Source organism: Scardinius erythrophthalmus, assembly GCF_964197995.2.
Source record: "Scardinius erythrophthalmus genome assembly, chromosome: 16".
Classification (NCBI taxonomy): Eukaryota; Metazoa; Chordata; class Actinopteri; order Cypriniformes; family Leuciscidae; genus Scardinius; species Scardinius erythrophthalmus.
In genome coordinates this window covers 37,349,788-37,371,995 of record NC_138236.1, presented here as the reverse complement: position 1 = coordinate 37,371,995, position 22,208 = coordinate 37,349,788, and the positions used below count along the sequence as shown (strand labels likewise).

Below are 22,208 nucleotides of genomic sequence, written 5' to 3'. Positions count from 1 at the left end.
TGGCCCGGTGACATGACCTATTGAGCAGCACACATCACAAACTGAGGCGCTTATTCAAATAACCCGTTTACTGTACCCTTCAGCTGTATGAAGTACAACTCGTTTCATTAATGTTTTACAGAGTTTCAGGCCCTCAATTAATTACATTTTTAATTCACTAGTCTCACATAGGGATGGGCCAGTTGTAAATTAGAATACAATGCGTTACGTAAACGCCCTAGTGTTCCTCATTTAAATAATTAATACGCAGAATAAAGGGGCGGGGCCTGGTTGAGTTAGTTAGTAGTGTGTTAAACTGGCGGTTATGGTAAGGGGCGGGACATTTCCCAAACACACTCATAGCGCTCGACCAATCACAATACACTGCTCCAGCCGACCAATCAGAGCACAGTGTGCTTTTCAGAAGGAGGGGCTTCATAGAGACAGGAACTAAACAGAGCGTTACTGACAGACTGGGAAGAGAGGAGATTAAACAATGGAGAATATGAGGAAAATAATGTGTTTATTGGACATTCAAGCATGGAAACCTGTTCTTGTAGAGAACAAAAACACATATATATATATATATATTTTTTTTTTTATTTACCCCAAATAAATGGTGTACATTTTTATTAAATGCTGCTGACTTTTTAAATTGGATGAACAACCATAGTCCAAAATTATAATAATATGTCACAGTATTACTGTTATACTGCAATTTTTTGTATCTAATAAATGCAGCCTGGGTGATTTCTTTCAAAAACATCTTAAAGAATCTTAAATCTTACCTTTTGAATGTTAGTGTACATCAAACATCATACATGAAAAATGCTTCTGTGAACATTTTTGAGTATGATGCAAATGCATCAGAGATGTATTACTGCATATATTATTACATCTGTCTTCTTAACACTTGCATAGTTGGTTAGAGGTGCTTGCAGAACTAATCAAATGATGCAGGCTTTACGACACCTAATGGCAAAATAAAAAGCCAGCTCAGTCATTGCACATATACCATGAATATTCAGAATATTATCCTGGCTGACTATCATCATTATAATGAAAACACATAAATGGTGTTCATTGAAATGTCCTTACTGTTTGAATTTAAGCTTTGTCAATCTCTTTGCAGACCAAGCGCCTGAAACGGCAGGAAATATTTGCCCGAGACGGTCTAACATGGCAGAAGATTGTTCAGTTCTTCACACAACATCTGGAGAAGAAAGATCAGCCGGCGGCCACTCGCGAGCTGAAGAACATCCTACAAGCTGCCAAACAAATCGGTAGGTATTTGGCTACTATACAATGGCAGAGGGAGGCGAGACGCGAGTGTGAGTAATAAAAAATGCTCTAATTACTTTAAAGCTGCAGTCTATAGTTTTTCCTCTTTGTCGCCATCTCTGTTCGAAATCTGCAATTGCAGTTATTCGTGGAATTATCAACTTTACGTGGGTTGTGCCTCGGCTCGGCACAGCGCGGACGAATCCAGTGTTTTGTGGAGAATGTGCGGCAGTCAGTCGATCCGCCGGTGCGGATCCTGTCATTCGCAATCACAGATTCTACTTTTTGGAAGTTTGACCAGCATAAGAATTTTCATCAGGAAATGTGAAATCTGAACAAGTATCATCCACTAGTTCTGACTAACTAAGGGAAAAAAAGCATTGCAGTAAATCGCACTGATTAAATCTAACGATCGCTTATCATATCACGTCAAATCGTGCAAATTATACTTCGTTATCAAATTGTTAATGTTATCAACATCAGCATTGCGTGACTACATTTAATGCCCTTCCGATATTATCCTTGTTTTGGCATGGGCCGGTTGCAGTCTCTTTTTTTCTGTAGCCACTCCGAAGTCTGAAGTCTTTTGCGTTTTACAGCGGGTGAATCTCCAGTTGGTGATTGTCGTTTGAACCTTTCTGGATCTCCATCAAATTGATAAGTGTAATTATATCCAGTGCTGTGAGAAAAGGCTATAAATCTCCATCATCCTCACACTCAACGCCTACTAGCCGAGACTCTTCTTTATGTGTTCAGATGTGACGTAACGACGCAAACACATGCTCGAATTTCCCGTGGAGATCTACCAGTACCACTGGAGTTAAAATCATTATTACCGTTTTGAGTCGAGCTACGGCAAGCAGAGAGAGTTGAACACTGGCTGGTTGTGTACATGCTCAAAAAAAACCCCATTTTGTAATGCTCAAATAAATTTATTTAAAAGTTACGGACTGCAGCTTTAAAAGCCTACATCTGGGCACATTTTGGCTCTTATGAACAGCCTGGTAAGCACGACCTGCAGAAGACACGCTGTGTGCGCTCATGTCACGCACAAATAAAATATGCAGGGGGTAATACCACTAACTTGAGAAGCCTCGTCAGCCGTTTTCACACAGAGGCAGAGCTACGGTCTCGTGTCGTGGACGAATGGCAGCCATCTCTTTTAGCCTTTACGATACGTTCAAGAAGCGTGTGTTTTCTTTGAGCAGGTCAAATTAAAGGTTCAGTTCATATATCTGAGTGCTTGGATTTATTGACAGAATTGTATACATGTGAAGTAAAATTGAAAATTGAGGATGCAGTGCATCGTGATATCGAAACCCCTATTGCAGAGAGCTTCATTGATTGTAATGGAAGTTATTTAGTTTTGTGATCTGACAGATCAGTCGCTTCTTGTGTAGATGTAGTTTAACTGTAGGTTGTTTACGGTAGCCAAAAATGCCAAATGTGAGTATATTGAATATAATATGGCAGTTTCAGACATGGTTCATTCAGTCATATTTATAAAGCTGTTATGCTGCTATGTAAAGCTGTTTTTGCACTGATGACAATCAGAATTCAATTATTATTATTCCTCATTATTCTATGAATAATATTTTGGTTACACTTTATTTTAAGGTGTCCTTGTTACAGAGTGTAATTATACATTTAAGCATTGAGTAGCCTAATATTATTTACATGTATATTTACATGTATATAATATTTACATAATATTTATAAGTCTCTCTTGTAAAAGAGAGTTTTAATCTCAATCAGACTTCATGGTAAAATAAAGGTAAATAAAATAACAGACATGTACTATAGGGTTGTTAGGATTAGAATTGGTTTAGGGTTAGTTGCATGTAATTATGCATAATTTATAGTGATTACTATAGAAACTACATGTAACAAGGACACTGTAAAAGATAGTGTTAAATAAAATTATTATAAATTATAATATAATTTCAACATTCTGTGTGATGCTCTGCATGCATATTATATTAGAATAATAATTTAACTTCTAAGAAATTTAATAGATTATTTGGGTTATTTTTACTTTAAAATGTGTCCTGGACATCAAACATATAATGAAGATCTAATGAAATAACATTGAAAATGTCACTTTGATTCAGTAATCACTATTTTTGTCGGATGTCTGCCTCTCTTTTGGCAGCAATTGGTGTGAATGTATTTTGGTCTAATTCCCCTCATATAACAGAATAATTTCATTGATTTTTATTTTTAAATAATCATCTTGGATAAACCTCTTGCTCCAGGTCAGATAATAACATCCAGTTTCTTCTAAAACACGTAATTGTATTGATAGACATTGTGCTCACAGCCTGAACATTGATTTATTCATGCTGAAGGCTTAATCAAACATTTTTATGTTTACTTTTCTGGGCCTATGGGCATCAACAGTCCTTTGTTTTACTCAGCCATCACATACTTGTGTTGTGAAAAACAAAATATTCGTTTTTTTTTTTTTTTTAAAGGGAGTTCATTTAGAGGGATAATCATCTCATTGATTAAGTGATAATTTTGTCACATTTTGTGGCATAGTGGTTATGGCTGAGTATTAATTATATAAAAAGCAACAGATAGAGATATAATTTATAGAATATAAAACAAAATATCTTCAGAGGATTATGTATAAAGCACCATCTGAAGCTCTCCATATCAATTTTCAGTTCAGTGATATTTTAGCATATGTCTTCAGGTTAACCGTCTGTCAAAATAGATTTTCTTTTGCAGCAACTTTGCTGTGGCTCATTTTCTGCCTAATACCATGAAGAACTAATCAAATCCAGCACTAATAGTAGAGCTACTGAACCACCTTAAGGTCAGGATCATTCTCCACATGTCAGCAACTCACTTAGCATCTAATGATTCATGATTATATGGCCATACTTCACCTCAATGCCATTCAGTTGTCCTGATGAATTTAATTCAATTTGATAAGTCCCTCGTAACTCTGCTGTGGTTAAATAACCACGGATGGTCTTTCTCTGCCACTGTGTTTAATCGTGAACTCCCAGGATCTTGCAGGACTATTCCACAGCTATGTTCTCTCTGCTTTTGATCTCTTTGCTTGGTGAAGTGGACAGCAGACAGAATGGCATTCGTAACCCCCTTTTCAAACGTCACTGTGGAAAAGGTTCACTTCGGTGTGATTGGGTTTCTGTTGGAACAAATGTCTTTTGTCATCAGATAAGACAAAGCCCTGTGAAGAGGAGGGCTTCTCATCGGCCTCAGGTTCACTCTAATCAATGGAAACTCTTTTCTTCCTGAATCTCACTTCTGAGAAGTAAGTGTGACGTACCATAGAAATTCTTGAAGAACTTTGGCCTTTCTGTCACCTCCTCTGGCTTCTGTCACGCTTCACCAAGACATCCCGATTCTTGTAAGTGTAAAAGAGAAGAAAATTCCAATTAAAATCGATGCAATCAATTAACTGAAGAAAAAGAAGTGTGTAATGTTGGAAACTTAATCCTTCCCTCCTGTAAAATGTTCAGATCCGTGACTCCAAAAACGTAGTATGATCCGAACCGTGAGTTTTGTGATCCGTTTACATTTTGGCTTAAATGTAATTAATCTCTTTTGTCTGTTCCACACAAAGCTAGCATGTGGCTTCAGAAGACTTGTGCGTCTGAAATCACGCACTGTCTGAGTCGGTACTGCATTCGAATTTCAATTTACTGTGCAACCATTAAAAAGTACGTTCTATATAGTATGAATACGGGCAGTGGTGTGGAAATTCAGACGTACTACATCCGTCATGTTGTTCTGTCATGTGACGACCTTACTGTGTATTCGGACATACTAATCTTGGCGTACTGCATTTCATATACTATATAGTAGGAAATTATTTTATTTCGAACGCAGCAATGGAATGTGTTAGTGGTGCTTGTTTTGGCATGCATTATCTTGGGAACATGTATTTTACAGATACTTGCTGTCTTTTGTCCTACATAAGATCCTAACAGAAATCAGCATGGTTATAAAGGTAGGAGTTTAGCATTAAGAGGTTTCTGTAATGTGGTAAACCTAACAATACCCCAGGAACCACCACAAGTTATGTTGTAAAGTTTTTCTTTCTTCAAAGCAGAGACCAGTAAGACAGTCGGGATCGCGTTCAACTGAAGTTATTCTTTATTGAGAACTCCTCTGTACGCGGCTGTAGAAACTTCCAACATGATCTGATCTAACATAACTTTACATGTTATCTTATAGGCATTTTAGGAGGAGGGACTTTTGGGGGTGGAGACAAATTCAAACAAAGCATGTAAATGAGTATACAGGTTAAGGTAACAAAAGGTGAGATTCTCAGTGAATCATTCGTGTGCTAATCCCATTAAAGAAAACAGGAATTACAACTTTGCTGAGATCTTAACCTTAAAAGCTAAAATCAGTATTCTTCACTGTGATGTTATGTAAGGAAGCATATCTGAAATAGATTCTTAAATTTTAACCCTTCATAGCCAAGCACCACTCACCTTTTATTTCTTCCAGAAAGTTGGTAAGAAATTGCAGTTTGCAATATCAAGCAGCATAACCATTTGTTTTGTACGTCTTAAAATAACTGGAAGCGGATGAAAGCGGAAGCCAGACACTTTCAATTCACAAATTCCACGTCTGCTCTTATGTTGAAAATAAGGGTTATTGTCTGTGTTTAGTGCAGGTTAATTCAGAACATTTGCATGTGTTTCTGTGTGTGTGATCAAATTAATGTGTTCCTTTTACATGTTTGCAGTTGGTACGGATTTTGGGCAGGACACCATTGAAAGTGCTGGAGTCTTCTTGTTTAAAACATTCCACAACAAAGACCAGATCGGTCATGAGGAAACCAGGGCCATAAAACAGATGTTTGGACCTTTTCCGGCGTCTCCTGCCGAGTTGTGTTGTGCAGCGGTGGGTCGTTTAGTGGCCCAGATTGGAGAATCTCAGGTGGATGCTTTCATCCAAACCCAGAGTTCTCTCAAGACGGTGAACCATGGGTCTGTCTTTGGACGAAACATTGCTTTCTCATTTGACACGTATGCGCTGGATGCTCACGACACTATGCCCTGGTCAGAGGGGACTGATATGGATCAGGCCGTGGACTTTCACAGCTTCCTAAATCATCATGTGGGTGAGCGGAGGACTGGAGCTGAGAGAGATGATGCTTATTCAGCGGAAGAACTGGAGCAGAGAAACGCAGACAGCTCCATCCTGAGACAAGAGGTGGAGAAATACCTGAACGATGGAAATATGGTCTCGTCCAGTGTAGAGGAGCTCTCCACCTCGCTTTTTGAGATGCTTGCCTCCACAAGGAGTGACGACGAACTACAAAACGAGGTGAGAAATGTTTGTAAATAAATGTATGACATGATTGGTTACTAGTGTTTGATCTGATCTCCATGTACATCATATACCGTTTGAAGATCACATATTTCTGATTGAAAATAGAAGTTGGGAAGGGGACATATGTGACCCTGGACCACAAAACCAGTCACATGGGTAATTTTTTTTACATTGAGATGTATACATCATCTGAAAGCTGAATAAATAAGCTTTTCATTAGCCCCGTTTACATGTAGCATTGTATTCTGATTATAACCAGTTTAAAAGTTCAATCAGAATGAAAATGCTCCATGTCAACACCTCAATCGGAATAAAAATGCTCAAACCGATTGAAATTTCAGTCGGATTGAAGGGGGTGGAATAAACCTTTTCATGAACCGATCAAACGAAAGATTACACCATGTAAACGAGCTGATCCGATTACTTTGAGCGTACGTCTTCCTGCGCATGCCTGGTTTTGCACCAGATAATTCTGTCAGCTAACATTACGCCTTCTGTTTGTGATCCGTTGTGGATTCTGATCACCGTATAAGGTAGGAATATTTATACCCGATGCAAAAAAACTATGCACGCTAACCATTACCATAGTAAACATGGTAAATATGAACGCTTGAAGAAATCAGACAAATCATAATCCTGTTTTTATTTTATCTCTTTATACTGGACTATCCTCTTTTAAATATAACTGTATCCTTCTGGGAGAGAGTGCTAAAGCTCCTCAGGTCAAATTTCTGGTGGCATATTTGTAGAAATTATCATTCTTTCTAAATGTCCTGTACAGAGCCGATCCGCCCTATACGCACACTACGCAAGCTGCGTAGGGCCCCGCAAATTACTCAAGGCCCCGCCTCCCCCTCGTGTCAAAGCGCGTCAATCAAAGTTTACAACATCGTTGAGAAATGAGAAAATGAAGCGGAACTATCCTTCTGGTCACGAAGAAAGAGGAAAAAACACCATGCGAGTGAATTGTGGGAACAGCAATCAGGTAGACTGAGTTTGCTTGTTTATAAACTGCAGCTGGGAAAAGATAACGCGTCACACGTTAACATGATGCGTTCATATGCGCGTGCACGAAATGAAACGCGCACTTTCCAAAATAAACTACACTAGCGGGATGACAATCCTCATTATAGGCGTAGGCACACATACTTTTAAAACAAGACAATGATCATCTACTCTCCAAGTCAAGGTTAAGTTACAACTCTGCAATGCCAGATGGAAAACAATGTATTGGCTTTATAGTCTATTGCAATTAAGATGTTGATTGACTGGACATACTGGTCAATATGGATGCACATCCCTCAGTAAATAATAACCTTCAAGTATTAAGTATTGCTGTTATCATTTAAAACACAGTGACATGCTGTGGCAGTTTTAGCTAGTTTTATTCATTCACAGCACAGGATGCATTTGTGATTTCAAGAATTCAATTTGTTCTATTTGAAGTGTGAATACTTAATATTTTACTAGTAACACTGTCTATTTCTGATATCAGGAATTACCTTTATTATATTACCTTTATAATATTATTACTCAGCAAGTAAACAAAAGCTTAAATATCTACGTAATAAAATACAAATTCTGATAATTTGGGGCCAATCATGCAGTGAACCTTGATTAATTAACAAGGTTAATTCTTCACTGTTTTCCAGCTGTATATACAGTTTTATCATTGCTTTTGTTGTCAGGATTAGTAACTTGCCATTTTGTGACATTTGGAGTTCATTTTCTATCAAATGTTATTGGCATTGTGTATTGTCTACAAGTATTGAGGTCTCTGCATTCACATTATGCTTAACATCTGACATGTAGATATGGTGTCTCACAAAATATCTATAGTATAAAGTACATGGATTTCCCAAGTAAAGCACATACCATAAATGTGCGGTATAATTTAATATTATATTGTTTGAGTGAAATGTAATGCAAAGGAAATTTCAACTAAATTGATACCCAACCTTTTACAAGCCAAGTTAAAATTCTTTCACCTAACTTAGTTAAGTAACGTATACTTAATTCCATATGTGAAATTAACTTAAAAAATATGCGTGTGAAATAAAAAAAAAGTAAATTTTACTTATTGTTTATTTAGTGTGAGTCAGGTAGGAGGGCCCCTTAATTTTTTTTCGCTTAGGGCCCCAGGGAGGTCAGGATCGGCTCTGGTCCTGTAACTAGGCTACCAAATAAACAGAAACAGACGCGACTGAATAATTGTGTGTCCTCTTTCTTTTGTGAACGTTCACAAACGTCATAAACAGTAAACCACTTTATTTCTGTGTGACTAATGTGCAATTTTGACACAAATTAATTCATTATGATCAATGTATGGCTTTTTATTGTAAACCTGTGGTAAAACTATTCTTGGGTTTTAAAATGGCAGCAAACGGTCGCTCTTGTTTTGCGATCACGATGTTTCCAGTGATTTCTTTCTGATTAGTTTTCTGATAAAACTTCCATTTGTTGGTGAAATGATGGGTTAGTGTGACGTTGTCCCAGAGAGGCGTGTTACGGGCGTGTTTTAGTGAAGCGCTGTGGAGCTTCTAGCCCGACAGTGGAAACGCAGCAGATTTTGGGCACGGTGCGAACGTTACTGGTCCGAGGCTATTAGCCTGGCAAGGCCCTGGCTCGCACTGGCCCGACATTGGAAACGCGGTTAATGCCTAACGTACAACTAACGCGACGATTAAGTGATGCACCATCTTGACAGGATTGAAAACGTGGGAAATAATGAGCTTCAGATCCGGCAGACAAGCTGTGTGCGCATGTCACAAAATGATTTCGATTGGAAGCGTCAGCACATGTAAACACCTGATCGGTTTAGATAACATCCCATGTAAACAGTCAACCGGAATCCGTCAATCAGAACGATCTCAATCAGAATAGCTAAAAAGTGTGCATGTAAACGGGGCTAATGATCTATGGTTTGTCAGGATAGGACAATATTTGGCTGAGATACAACTATTGAAGATCTGGAAACTGAGGGTGCAAAAAAATCAAAACATTGAGAAAATCTCCTTTAAAGTTGTTCATTTATATTCCCGATTGTGCTGCATTTACTCACAAAAATAAATGTTTTATATATTTACGGTAGGAAATTTATGAAATATCTTCATGGAACATGATCTTTACTTAATATCCTAATCATTTTTGGCATAAAAGACAAATCAATCATTTTGACCCATACAATGTATTGTTGGCTATTGCCACAAATATACCCGTGTGACTTATGACTGGTTTTGTGATCCAGGGTTACATATTAGTTTGCACTTATTCTTAATTACGGTCGATATGACACGTTTCTTGGAATTAAATGTTTATTAAATATTAAAAGACTTGTTTAAATAATAAAATAGGTATATGCTGAATGCTGACGAAGAAGGTTAGCATTTCTATTATTAAAAAAGCCAAAAGCAATAATACATTCATATACCATTTACTTACATTGTTTAACGGTTTTGTCAGAGAAGACAGAGAATAAAGAGAATAAAGACAGAGAAGGCGGCGTTCTCGGTCAAAATAAATGTCCACATTTGGACATGATCAGCAGCAATCACGTATTAGCTAAACAGAAAAACCTATTGGCTGATGCCGCTAATAAAAAAAGCCAAATATCTGCCGATAAATTGGCCTTGCCGATACAGCTCTCAATTTATTCTTCAATTACGGCATGAAATAAACATGGATGAACACTGGGAGGAATGTTGAAAGATAAAACTTACTGAAATGAATCCTGTCTGGTGTAATTGCTCAATCAGAGTTTCAACTGGTGAAAGACGTCAATGAAACAGCTTGTAGGATATACTTAATGTTATATTTACCTCAAGAAAGCTATTCAGTATCCTTAGACTCTTTAGTTAGCTAGGAAAAAATAACTCTAGAGAAGAGCATTTTGCTAAATATCATATTCATATTTTATATTTTCGGCCATCCTGAAGTTTCGGTTTTGACCCAGAATTTTGCATCACTAGTTGTAATTACATCTGTTCATGGGAAAGAGCAGCGGTAATAATTTATGGTGTTAAAATAGTGATATTACATACAAGAAATAAACCTTCTGATGCATTAAATTAATAACTAGTTATTTTATAAACATTAAATTGTCTTCTCCCATTTTCCACCTCCAAATCATGTGTCGGCTGAGCTTCCCCTGACGAGCCGCCACTGCAAAGATCAGAGAGCTGATAAAGAACTGTTCACAGAGGAAAATGGATCACGTTACGTTGTAACCTAATGCCTCAGCAGTAAAGTTCATATTTGCAAGACCATCTACACATTAATTAATTATATCATGCGCAACTGCTTGTTTGTGACCCTAGAGTGCATCCACTGTGAATAAAGCCCACTTGTAGATCATTTAAGATCACCTAGTCGTACCACATTCATTGTGTCCTTCAGGAATCTGAAGGCCTTACACACACACACACACACACACACACACACACACACACACACAGCACATTGACCCGGTGCTCCGTACAACTGCTACTGCTGAAAGGCTGAGACTGTTACGTTATTAAAATGTAAGCATCAACTTTGAAATTAATCGTGAAGCAACCGTTCCCCCGGCTTATTCACCATGGTAAAATTAATCATTTTAATGAATGCAATGCATGTTTGAATATATCCACACAAAACAAATGACCCTCAATACATCTAAAATAAAAACACAGATTTTATAGAGCTAATCAACATAAATATTCATTTAACAATTATAAAATAATTATTTCTGCCATAATTATTAATAACCGCCTTTTTTACAGAAATAGTGTTTGCAGAATAACGTTAAAGTGTTATAATATTAGTAATTCTAGCTTCACGCTAGAATACATTACATCCGGTTGGCCGGTCGCATACATTATATATAAATAAAAATAAATATACACTGTAAACCCGAATAAGTTGGCAAAACTCAAAAAATGTAAGGCAATCAGTTGCCTCAAATTTTTTAAGTTAAGAAATTCAAAGTTTAAGCAAGCAGAACTGGCAGATTTTTACTTTGTACTTGTACATTTTAATTGTTCTTAACTTGAAATGTTTGAGTACACTAATTCATACATTTAACTTAAAACTTTTCATGTAATCTCAATGTGAACACTTTTATTAGTATAAACTTAGCTAGCTTTAACAAGCTAGTTTGCTTACATACTAATTTGTTAACAATAGTATGTTATAAGTAGCACTTGCTGTATGAGTGCAGCAATATAAAGGTTTTATTTGCTCTTAAATCGAGCCGCATGCACCACTTGTCACCATGATGGTAACTATCCTAAAACCAACATTAACAGAAATTCTTCTAAATTAGCATAACAAAACATTAATCACTACTAAATCTCCCACTTAACATTAATCTTGCACAAAAAAAACCCAAAACATTATATTACACTTAATTTTAGCATTTACTCTCCCTTTCGAGTGCCATCGGCAAAGCATGGTGGGAAATAGACATCCCAGCCGTTTCAGTTAAACTTAAGTTTGTTTAAATTAAAAGAAATAATTTCATAAAACTCAAAACAATGAAACAGTTCAGTTTACTTAAAATATATCAGTTCTGTGAACTTGAAAGAAAAAGAAAGTGCTAAATACTCATAAAAGTTAATTTGACTGAACTAATTAGTTTAATTTAAGTTTGTCCTACTCAAACCAATTAATTATTTTGAGCGTTAGGGTTTACAAAATAAAGTTAAAAAATTTCAATGCATCCGAAGCTCAAATGGGATCCGAAACTCCCGGTCCACGGCTGTTGTTTGTCGAGTGCAGTGGAAAGGCGGCTAAAGTGCTGTTATGAAGTCGTAGGCACAGAATGCAGTAGTTTATACAGTTTCGAGGTGTAATCTTCCATGATGGGGGTGACTCCCCTTGCCAACACTGAGCACTATAGTACCCGAGTTACACCCTGTTCTGATGTTCCTCACGTAGTTGACATTTGGACGCCGGCTATCCCACTGACACCTTTAGATGTGGGATGGCCTTTTTGTGCCGGTTTCTCCTCTATTCTCTGCACGTGTCACTCCAAAGTCAACAACAGCAAAGTTAAAAGGCTCTCCATTCACCGCCATTAAACCTGACAGGCACCGTGTGAAGAGCAGCTTTTAGTATTTCACATTTAAACTTCATCATCATGACATTTGCTGTTAAAGCAAATATATTTAAAGCGATGTAAAGTAGGAGAGATTAGATGAAGCTAATTTAAAGGCAATTTAGAATAGCTTTTCCAGGAGAAAATTGCACTTTGATAAGGACGGTTAAAAACATCACAGCTGAGAACTTGTATCAGATAACTGGTTATATTAGGATGATTTTAGGATTGTTTGTGATGCCAACATTCACATTTTAAATATGGATGTATAAATCTTTATTATCTTAATTGCTGTAGAGAATTTAAAGGGACTGGGATTTGCTTGACAGCATTATGTAATTCAGTGCGCAGATTATATAAGACCCAGAGTATGTATTTAACCTGAGATCGAGAGTGCATGGATTTACAGTATGATGTTTTCTGAGGGTCTCCAGTGAAGAGACAGAATTTAAGCACTGCATCTTTGGGTTGATTTTTCAAAAGAAGAGACTTATAATCAGTCACAAACCGCCTGTCAATACAATGGCACATTTAAAACATAACCATAATCACACAAATTATATATAAGACAGCACAACTGTTTTCAACTCTGATATTGATAATAATCAGATTTTTTTTTTCTTGAGCATCAAATCATCATATTAGAGTGATTTCTGAAGGATCATGTGACTCTGAAAACTGGAGTAATGATGCTGAAAATTCAGCTTTGATCACAGAAATAACAATATATTCACATAGAAAACAGTTATTTTAAATTGTAATAAGATTTCACAATATGACTGATTTACTGTATTTTTAAAGGGGTCATATAATGTCATTTTTGTACAAGCTAATATGATTCTTTAGGGTCTAAATTAAAAGTTTGTAATATACTTTAATTAAAAATTCTCATTAGTATTGTAAGAAAACACTAATTTTACCTGGTTAAAAACAGCTCTGTTTTCAGCACGCCGTTTCAGTGCATGTGTCTTTAAATGATAATGAGCTTTGCTCACCCCGCCCCTCTGTTCTGTGCGGACACAATAACACAATAACCATAACGCGTTGTTCATTATAAACATGGGATTATGCATTATATTGAGAACGTCATACATAGAAAACATGCCGTAATGTACCCTGAGTGTAAACAGCTGCATTCATCATGAAGCGTGCTAGTGATTTGCAAAGATTAATATAAAGATTAATATAAAGGTCACTAAAACGTTACACTCACTTCAGTTCTTCTGGAGGTGCAGCAGGAACACGAATAGTTGGTACCGATCCTTTTTTCAGGAGCAGCTTCTTAGCAAAACCAGCTTTATACTGACCCTCGTTTGTAAGCAGTCTGGTGAAATGATTCACACAAACATGAAAGCATGGACACTGATCGTGGGGAATATTCCCTTCGAAAACAAACTCAGCCACTGCGTCTCCAGCGGTTCGGATTTAGGAACATCAGAATGATGCTGTGTTCATTATTACACCCAAGAACAGAACACCACCATCGCTTAGACGCCATTCTGCTCATAGACAGTGCTCCAGCGTATCAACAATGACACGCGGACTATGATTGACAGCTCGCTCACGAGGGCGGGTCTGTGTTGAAACGCTGCTGTCAATCAACAATCGTGGGAGGGGCGTCGATTTTGTGACGTCACAAAATCGAACAGCTTGATTAGAGACAGGGGAAAACATATAAGAAGATTTTAAAAAAAAATTTGTATTATTTTATGATGGTTGTGTACAGGCACTGCCAACACACACTTCAGTACAATCAACTTGTAAAAGTGCATGTACCATTATATGACCCCTTTAAGGAAATAAATGCAGCCTTGAGCAGAAGAGACTTCTTTCAGAAACATAAATTGCAATGTTTCCAAACTTTTGACTGGTACTGTATATATAACATTTTTATAAAATATGAAGCACTTTTTTTTTTTGTAATATACAGCTTAATATATTTTATGCCTCTAGAAATAATTTTAATGACATTTAAGCATTCTAATCACTGTCCTCTCAATAATGAAAATCATTATTTCCAGGCAATTTAAAACACAAAATTTAAATTACGATTCAAATACTATCATGATGTACCGTTTAACTTGACAAATGCACTTTAATATACGAGAAAATGCTGTCACACGGCAAAAACCTTTAATGAGTGCAAAAAAATAGGCTTCATTTTCTTTAAGCAAAAGCATTTACCGGTAGTTGGAAATGTGACTTTGTTCATGACTGGGTGACTTTCATGAAAACTCAAGGCATTTCCAAAGAACATTTTTTTATGATGGTAGAAAAAAATACAATGAGAAAAATAACAATATAACTGCCTTTAAAGGAAAAGACTGCTGGGGAATGTAAAACTGTAAACCGCACACACACACTCAGACAAACAAGCTTGGGAAGTTGTTTGAAATGGTCTCTGGAGAGTGTGTATCTACCAGAATGAAAAGGCTTTGCTCTTTCAGCATAGAAGTGCATATTAGTCTCCTGCTTCCTTATTCTTTTAGCATGTTTACAGCTTTTGTCTAGCCTCCCTGCTGAGTGCTGTCTGCACAAAAGATCTGCTGAGAAGACTTTACAGTCATATCAGTGAAACTGTCAGATTATCCATATCGATTTATTGTTAGTTGGCGGTTGACATCATTTTTGGAATGGGAGTGATTTTCGATTACACGGGATGTCTGGAGTACAGTGTCTTTCACCTAAAGTCAGTTAAATGAAGGATCATGCAGTAAAATTAATGCTTTTTTACAGCATTTTCACAGTGACCATTTTCAATGCTTCCAAGTTCCTTCACACTTTGCACTGTGATTAAACTTTTTTTTTTTTTTTTTTTCTTTGCTATGTAATATAATAATAATTCCTCATTTGGTTCCCTCTGCCACTATGTAATTTTAAAGGGGTGGTTGATTATGATTTTACTTTTCTAACTTTGGTTAGTGTGTAATGTTGCTGTTTGAGCATAAACAACATCTGCAAAGTTACGACGCTCAAAGTTCAGAGCAAAGGGAGTTATTTGCTTTTACAGAAATCGCTTTTTAAGGACTACAACAAACGGCTGGTAGGGTCTACACGACATTCCTCCCGGGTTAGTGACATCACTAACCCTAGAATTTACATAAACCCCGCCCCCAGAACACGATTTATAGATTATCAAGACAGAATATGCTAATCAATGACTAGAAGATAACTACACATAAGCTACATAAATTCATCAACTAACCATTCAGAAATGTCCTGTTGCTCTACATGTTGTCACTTCTTTTTCTGTCTCTCCATCATTTACTCCGGTTTGAACATAAAAGGTTAAAAGTTTTTGAAATGTTCAGTGCATGTCTGTGTGAGGTAAAATGACACAAGCTGTTGTAGCTCCGCCCCCTGTGCCGGGAGCAGCAGCTCATTTGCATTTAAAGGAACAGACTCAAAACGGTGCGTTTTTGCTCACCGTCAAAAAGTAACAACTTTAACATGCTATATAAAAATAATATAGGGGTATTTTGAGCTAAAACTTCACATACACACTCTGGGGACATCAAAGACTTATTTTACATCTTGTGAAAAGGGCATTATACCACCGCTTTACAGTACATGTATTCATTACTGTTACAGCACATTAAGGATCAAAGTACGGAGTGCAGCTTTGTAAACTTTTCTTAGAAATGGATGAAAATTTGCATCACACTTTTAGTGCAAAAATAGTTTTATTCTTTTATTTATTTGACTTATCTTTATCTCCCTCAATTTCTCATGTCTGGAATGAAAAAGTGCACCAGCAAGTCACATTTCCAAAGAATCCCCCTCTTTTTAGATGTTTTTGATCAGTATTATCCTTCATGCCCTTAGAGAGGTAACGGCTCTCATAATTGAAGAAGTCCAGCATGATAATTTGATTGGACCACATTTTCAAAATACTGTTCTCATTAATGTAATTAACTTTGTGTGTGTCATTGTTCCACCATAAAGCATATGAATGTACTTCAAAAATAAAAGCTTTGCCTCTACTTGAGTTTAGTTGTATTGCTATTGATAATTACCAGGATTTTAGTTTAATTCAGATATTATTTGAAACTATTTAATTGCGTTTTAAGGTTTTCTGAAGAGTGTTCTGTTTAAATGTTAAGCCTGATTTTCAGCATAGCTTTAGTTCACCCCTTATAAAACCACAATTGTTCCATATGCATATGATCACTCAAACTACACGAGACAAACGCCGTCATACTGGACATTTATGATTCAGGAGCATGGATTGGATCAACTAGATCTAGTTTCCCACATTGAGAACAATGGCCACTGATTCGCAATATTTGAGAGGTTCAGGGCATCAAATAAAATGTTTAAAATGTTTAAAATATATTCAAGAGTTTTGTTTGAGGCCGTTTGTATCAACTTAACAAGACTCTAATTTCTTATGTTGTTTTTACAGTGTTTACAACTTCTACTGTGCCATCATTTGCAAAAGTTTTCACTTTTCTGCGAATTGGTTTGTTGTTGTAATGTTGTCCTATATAAGCAGTGTCATAAAACATCACATACCAAAGCTAAACTCTGGTTGGTTGTTTTACCTTTTGGACATGCCATTATTTTTGCAACTGTTTGTGCAGAAATGTTATGCTTCACAATGTTATAATGTTGTACTTTACAGTGTTTGTTAGAGCTGCACGATTAATCGTTGAAAGATTGCGATGTCGATTCAAAAACCCACAGAATCTTATTTTTAAATGACAACTATTCACCTGTGTCTATTAAACCTTTGACAAAATCACACCGGAACATTCAAATCTGTTGACCCAGAGAGCAGTCGTCATGTATAGGTATGAAACGGCTTCATAAACAGTCTTTCAGCCACACAGTATCATATTTTTGTTACAAATACTCAAATTATCACAGAAGTACTGGGAAACATTTCTAGTTAAGATATAAACACTGATGTCTACGGTTGCGATCAAAATAAAGCAAATCCCCTTTTGAAAGTGACTCGGCGACAAGCGTCTTTAAAAAATGTATGTTTCGAATCATTCATTCAGGAGATTCATTCAAAAATGCAGATTCATCCAGCAACAAAACGAGTGAAGTAATTATGAGCGAGTCATTGAATCATTCACTCAACCTGTTTTTTTTTTTTTTTAAATAATTAATTCTAATTTATAATTTTAAATTAGACTGCAGCAATTAATATTTTTTCAGAACCTCTAGTAAATTACATGTTTTTGTTAAGTTGTATGTCTGGAGTCATGGGATAATATTTGAAACAAAAAACAATTTTGTTTATCCAGAATTTTTTTTTTATCCCCTTTCTTTGTTTCTAAACTCATCTTTTTCTCGCTCCTTTTCCTTCTCTCTCTCTCTCTCTCTCTCTCTCTCTCTCTCTCTCTCTCTCTCTCTCTCTCTCTCTCTCTCTCTCTCTCTCTCTCTCTCTCTCTCTCTCTCTCTCTCTCTCTCTCTCTCTCTCTCTCTCTCTCTCTCTCTCTCTCTCTCTCTCTCTCTCTCTCAGCTGTTTGAGTTCCTAGGTCCTCAGGGGTTTGAGATGATCTCCATGCTCCTCCAGAGAAGGTCAGACATCGTGGACTCTCTTTTGTCCTTCCCGTCGGATTGCCGATCTTACATCATGTCAGGTGAGCTCAGTAGCAACTTCTCAGGACTTCACAGCTTAAACATGGCAAAGATCTCCTCATCTTTACATTTCCAGCAACACTGGTTTCTGCATTTAAATAACTATGGGCAGTGTTGAATTAAATGCACTAACAGTCAAAAGGTTTGGACATATGTTACATTTGTCTGTAATTTAGTGTGATTTTAACTATGAACAAAATCACAAAGTCTCTGTCGACACAGTGGTTTCATTAACGTTGCAGAACATAACTCTTGATACTTTTTTAGCTGTAATAATACTTTTGTCAAAAATAGCAGATAGCAAACACACGAGACACCAGAATGTTGCTGTGGTTATAAGATTGCCAATTTCGGGAGCAAGTCATTTTCCTAACACATTATGATAATTTAGTGGATTCGCCTCCGTATTTAAATGCATCACTCATTACAATTTACTGGGTATTTGTGGCCACTGTTACCTTTTACCACCACAACCAGGAATGTTTTATGAAATCTGTTTTACTGAATTTCAAGTACTTTATTTTTTTAAAGGGGTGGGTGATTATGATTTCACTTTTTTAACTTTAGTTATAAAAAACTTTTTTTTATAAACTTTTTGTTTATCTGACTCCGGTTTGAACATAAAAGGCTAAAAGTTTTAGAAATTTTCAGTGCATGTCTGCGTGAGTGCTCTTGAAGCTCCGCCCCCTGTGCCGGGAGCAGCAGCTCATTTGCATTTTAAGGAACAGACACAAATCTGTGTGTTTTTGCTCACCCTCAAAAAGTGACAACTTTAACATGCTATATAAAAATATCTGTGGTGTATTTTGAGCTAAAACTTCACATACACACTCTGGGGACATCAGAGACTGATTTTACATCTTGTGAAAAGGGCATTATACCACCGCTTTAATTTAAGTTTGCATTGTTGTGATTTCATCCTAGAGATTTTTGGTTTGGTTCATGGATTGGAATTTATTTTTGGAAGACTTTTTTTTTTTTTTTTTTTTTTCATGGCTTGGAAGACTTTTGGGATATTTTGTCTTGTTTTTCAGAGAAACCATAAACCTCATAAAATACTCAGTTTTATGCTTAAAACAAGCGAAGCAAAAAAACAAAAAACAAACAAAACATAATTCAAGATACATCTTAAGTAGATTAAAAAAAAGTGGGGAGTACACTTATAATGCGTAATAATAACTCATTATGCGAAGCAAATAGTGGGAAGTCTAATCCAAATCTTTAAGCCATGCTCTTCTAGCGAACAGTAATCTCAAAGACTTTGTGACCTTTGACTTTGAGCAGTTTTGCATGGCAAGGTTAAATTTCAAATCCAAGAAAGACCATTTGAAAGAGAGGAGAGGGTGAATGAAAGGAAGCTGGAGAGAGATATATGACCACTGACCCTTTAACCTCCATAAAGCTTTACAGCCGCCACTTCTCCAAACACTGTAAGTGCGCTAGTCTTTAGGCGTTGTCTATTAACCTTCCCTTCCTGATGACCAGCTGTTTGTCTGAACTCCGGATGCTGAGTGTCAGGATTTACTGTACATCAGAGATACTCGATTCCGTGCTCACATTAAGGGCGACTCGTCCCACACTTGACCATCACAACGCTGTTTAGATTGAAACATAAACCTCTCACACGTTCTCTGTCTGTCACCTCTTTTTTCTATGAGTATGTGTGGTCATTTGCTTCTGTGCTTTAACATGGTGACAACTTTAGTTGGCTTAGGTTTTAATTAAAGGTTGCATGCCTTTATAAAAGCGGTTTGTCTGTGGTAATGCAATGAATTAAAGCAGACTAGAAATAGGTATTATTATTTTTGGATTGTGTTTGTCATTAATAATAGGTGTAGATCCAGTTGGAAATGTCATATCCTGAGGTTTTGGTTCAGCATATCCTCATTACCCATATTGACCGCTTTACTATGGGATACACAAAGGGAAAGTTCCTATTTGTAGCCAATATAGAATATTGTCCCCACGTAAAACCTCACATATTAAATAACAGTATTTATAATTTCCAGGTTTACACTTTACAGTAAGGTACCATTTATAAACTTATTAACACTTGTTATCTATATTAGTTAACATTAACTAACAATGACAAATACTTCTGAAACATATATTAATCTCAGTTGGTTAATTTCAATGTTTATATCTGTTATATAATTTAATGGAACTTATTGTTAGAAATAACAATGAAAGTTGTATTTTTTTTATCAACTAACGTTAACCAAGATTAATAAATACCATAACAAATGTATATGCTTTAACAAGCATTAACTAATAAAACCTTATTGTAAAGTGTTACCATTGTATGAATGGCCTTATGAACAAAATAATGTATTTATAGTATATAGAAAATTATTACCAAAAGAGATCTGATATTTAAAGCCAGCATGAAATGGAAATTCATCATATTTTCTTCATGCTTTTTTATTTATCTTATTGTGAACAAGTCATTCATGCATGTTTAGTTTTTAAAACTTTTTTTAAATTTAGAATATCATAACTCTATGACATATTACGGACATCTCCGATCATTATGTCATCTTAAACCCCGCCCCTTCTTACAAGCTCAGATTCAGATCTGCCTCATCTAATCCACAACCCATGAGTTTAAGATTGAGATTAAATTTTTTTCTGTATTTAACAATAATATATAAAAATATATTTTTTCTGTTACATCATGACTTTAACTTTACTAAAACTTGACACTTGGATTAGAGTACTTCATGACTGAACATGTCTGGCTCAGATGCACAGCAAGCTTCCAGAAAATGTTAAAAAATAATAATTCTAATACATATCTAATCTCACAAAAAAAACGCCTATTTTTGGACCATGTGTTGACATTTTAATGAGACATAAACAATTTTTTGGTTTTCTTAAAATTAAAATGACTGCTAAACAATATTTTTTTCTGTGAGACAACATTTCAAATACAACTAAGATAAAATAAATAAATGAAAAACACATTCTATGAAGGCCATGCTTATAATGAATTCATTATAATGGCTTTAAGTAAAGTGAAAACATAGGATGCAATTTTCCAAATGTTAAGAAATCATGAAGATGGGCTCATTATACATTTTAAGTTGTTTACTTGTAAATGTAACTAATGAACAATAAATCCTGTAATAAAACACTGAAATAATTAATAAAAACAGTTGGGGGAATTTTCTTTTTCTTTTTTCATGTCACATACTAGCGAAACACTGCAACAATATTTTTTATTTAAAGTATAATTCCAAACTCTTATAATGCAAACATTAGCTATTAAAGACATCATTGATAACTAATTGGTGCAGCAAACGAGGGTCTCTGGAAATATTTTTTATTTGATCATGTATAAATCAGTGTATGCATGGATTATGAGCATGCACAAATGCATGACTTATAAGTAATAAAGTAATTATTAAAAAAATGATATAAATGTAACTATAACTGTTCTTATAATACAGTAGAGGTCTTAATGAGTCTTTATAAATTTATTTATAGAATAGGAATACTTATAATGAATCATAGCCCCATTTATACTTACAGTATTTATAAGCATGGACTTCATAGAAAGTGTTACCAATACTTTTTACAATTATTTTTGTTGGCAGAAAGGACTTCACACACAACATGTTTGTGTGGTTAAAGCAAAAATGTGAGACGCAGGGCATGAAATAAAAAACCTGTAAGGTCAAGAGGCTTTTTTTTTTTTTTTTAGAAGTTGAACTTTTAAAGTTGGAATATAACATAAACATGTTCTTTCACCCTCAATCTGTCCAGACCAGTCCTGAAAAACAAAGATTTATTTTTCTCATGGATGGATGATCCTCTCCTGGAGAGGCATTACTGAGTGAACGCCACTAGAGTATGTGATTGTCTGACTGGGTGAACTGTGAAAACCTCCATCACATCAAGACGTCAAGATTTTAACATTCTTAACTAGTGTGTTTCTTTAGCTTTCAGCAAAAGCCTG

The 22,208-nt window shown here is 35.9% G+C and overlaps 1 protein-coding gene across 1 annotated transcript in view; it reads left to right on the top strand.

The window, feature by feature from the left end:
• The window catches only part of ascc3 (activating signal cointegrator 1 complex subunit 3), a 253,571-nt gene that overhangs the window by 4,648 nt on the left and 226,715 nt on the right, over window positions 1-22,208 (top strand). The window contains exons 3-5 of the mRNA XM_081388469.1: window positions 1,112-1,262; window positions 5,993-6,576; window positions 18,132-18,252. Of these exons, the coding sequence (XP_081244595.1) occupies window positions 1,112-1,262; window positions 5,993-6,576; window positions 18,132-18,252 (856 nt within the window). The remainder of the gene's footprint in view (window positions 1-1,111; window positions 1,263-5,992; window positions 6,577-18,131; window positions 18,253-22,208) is intronic.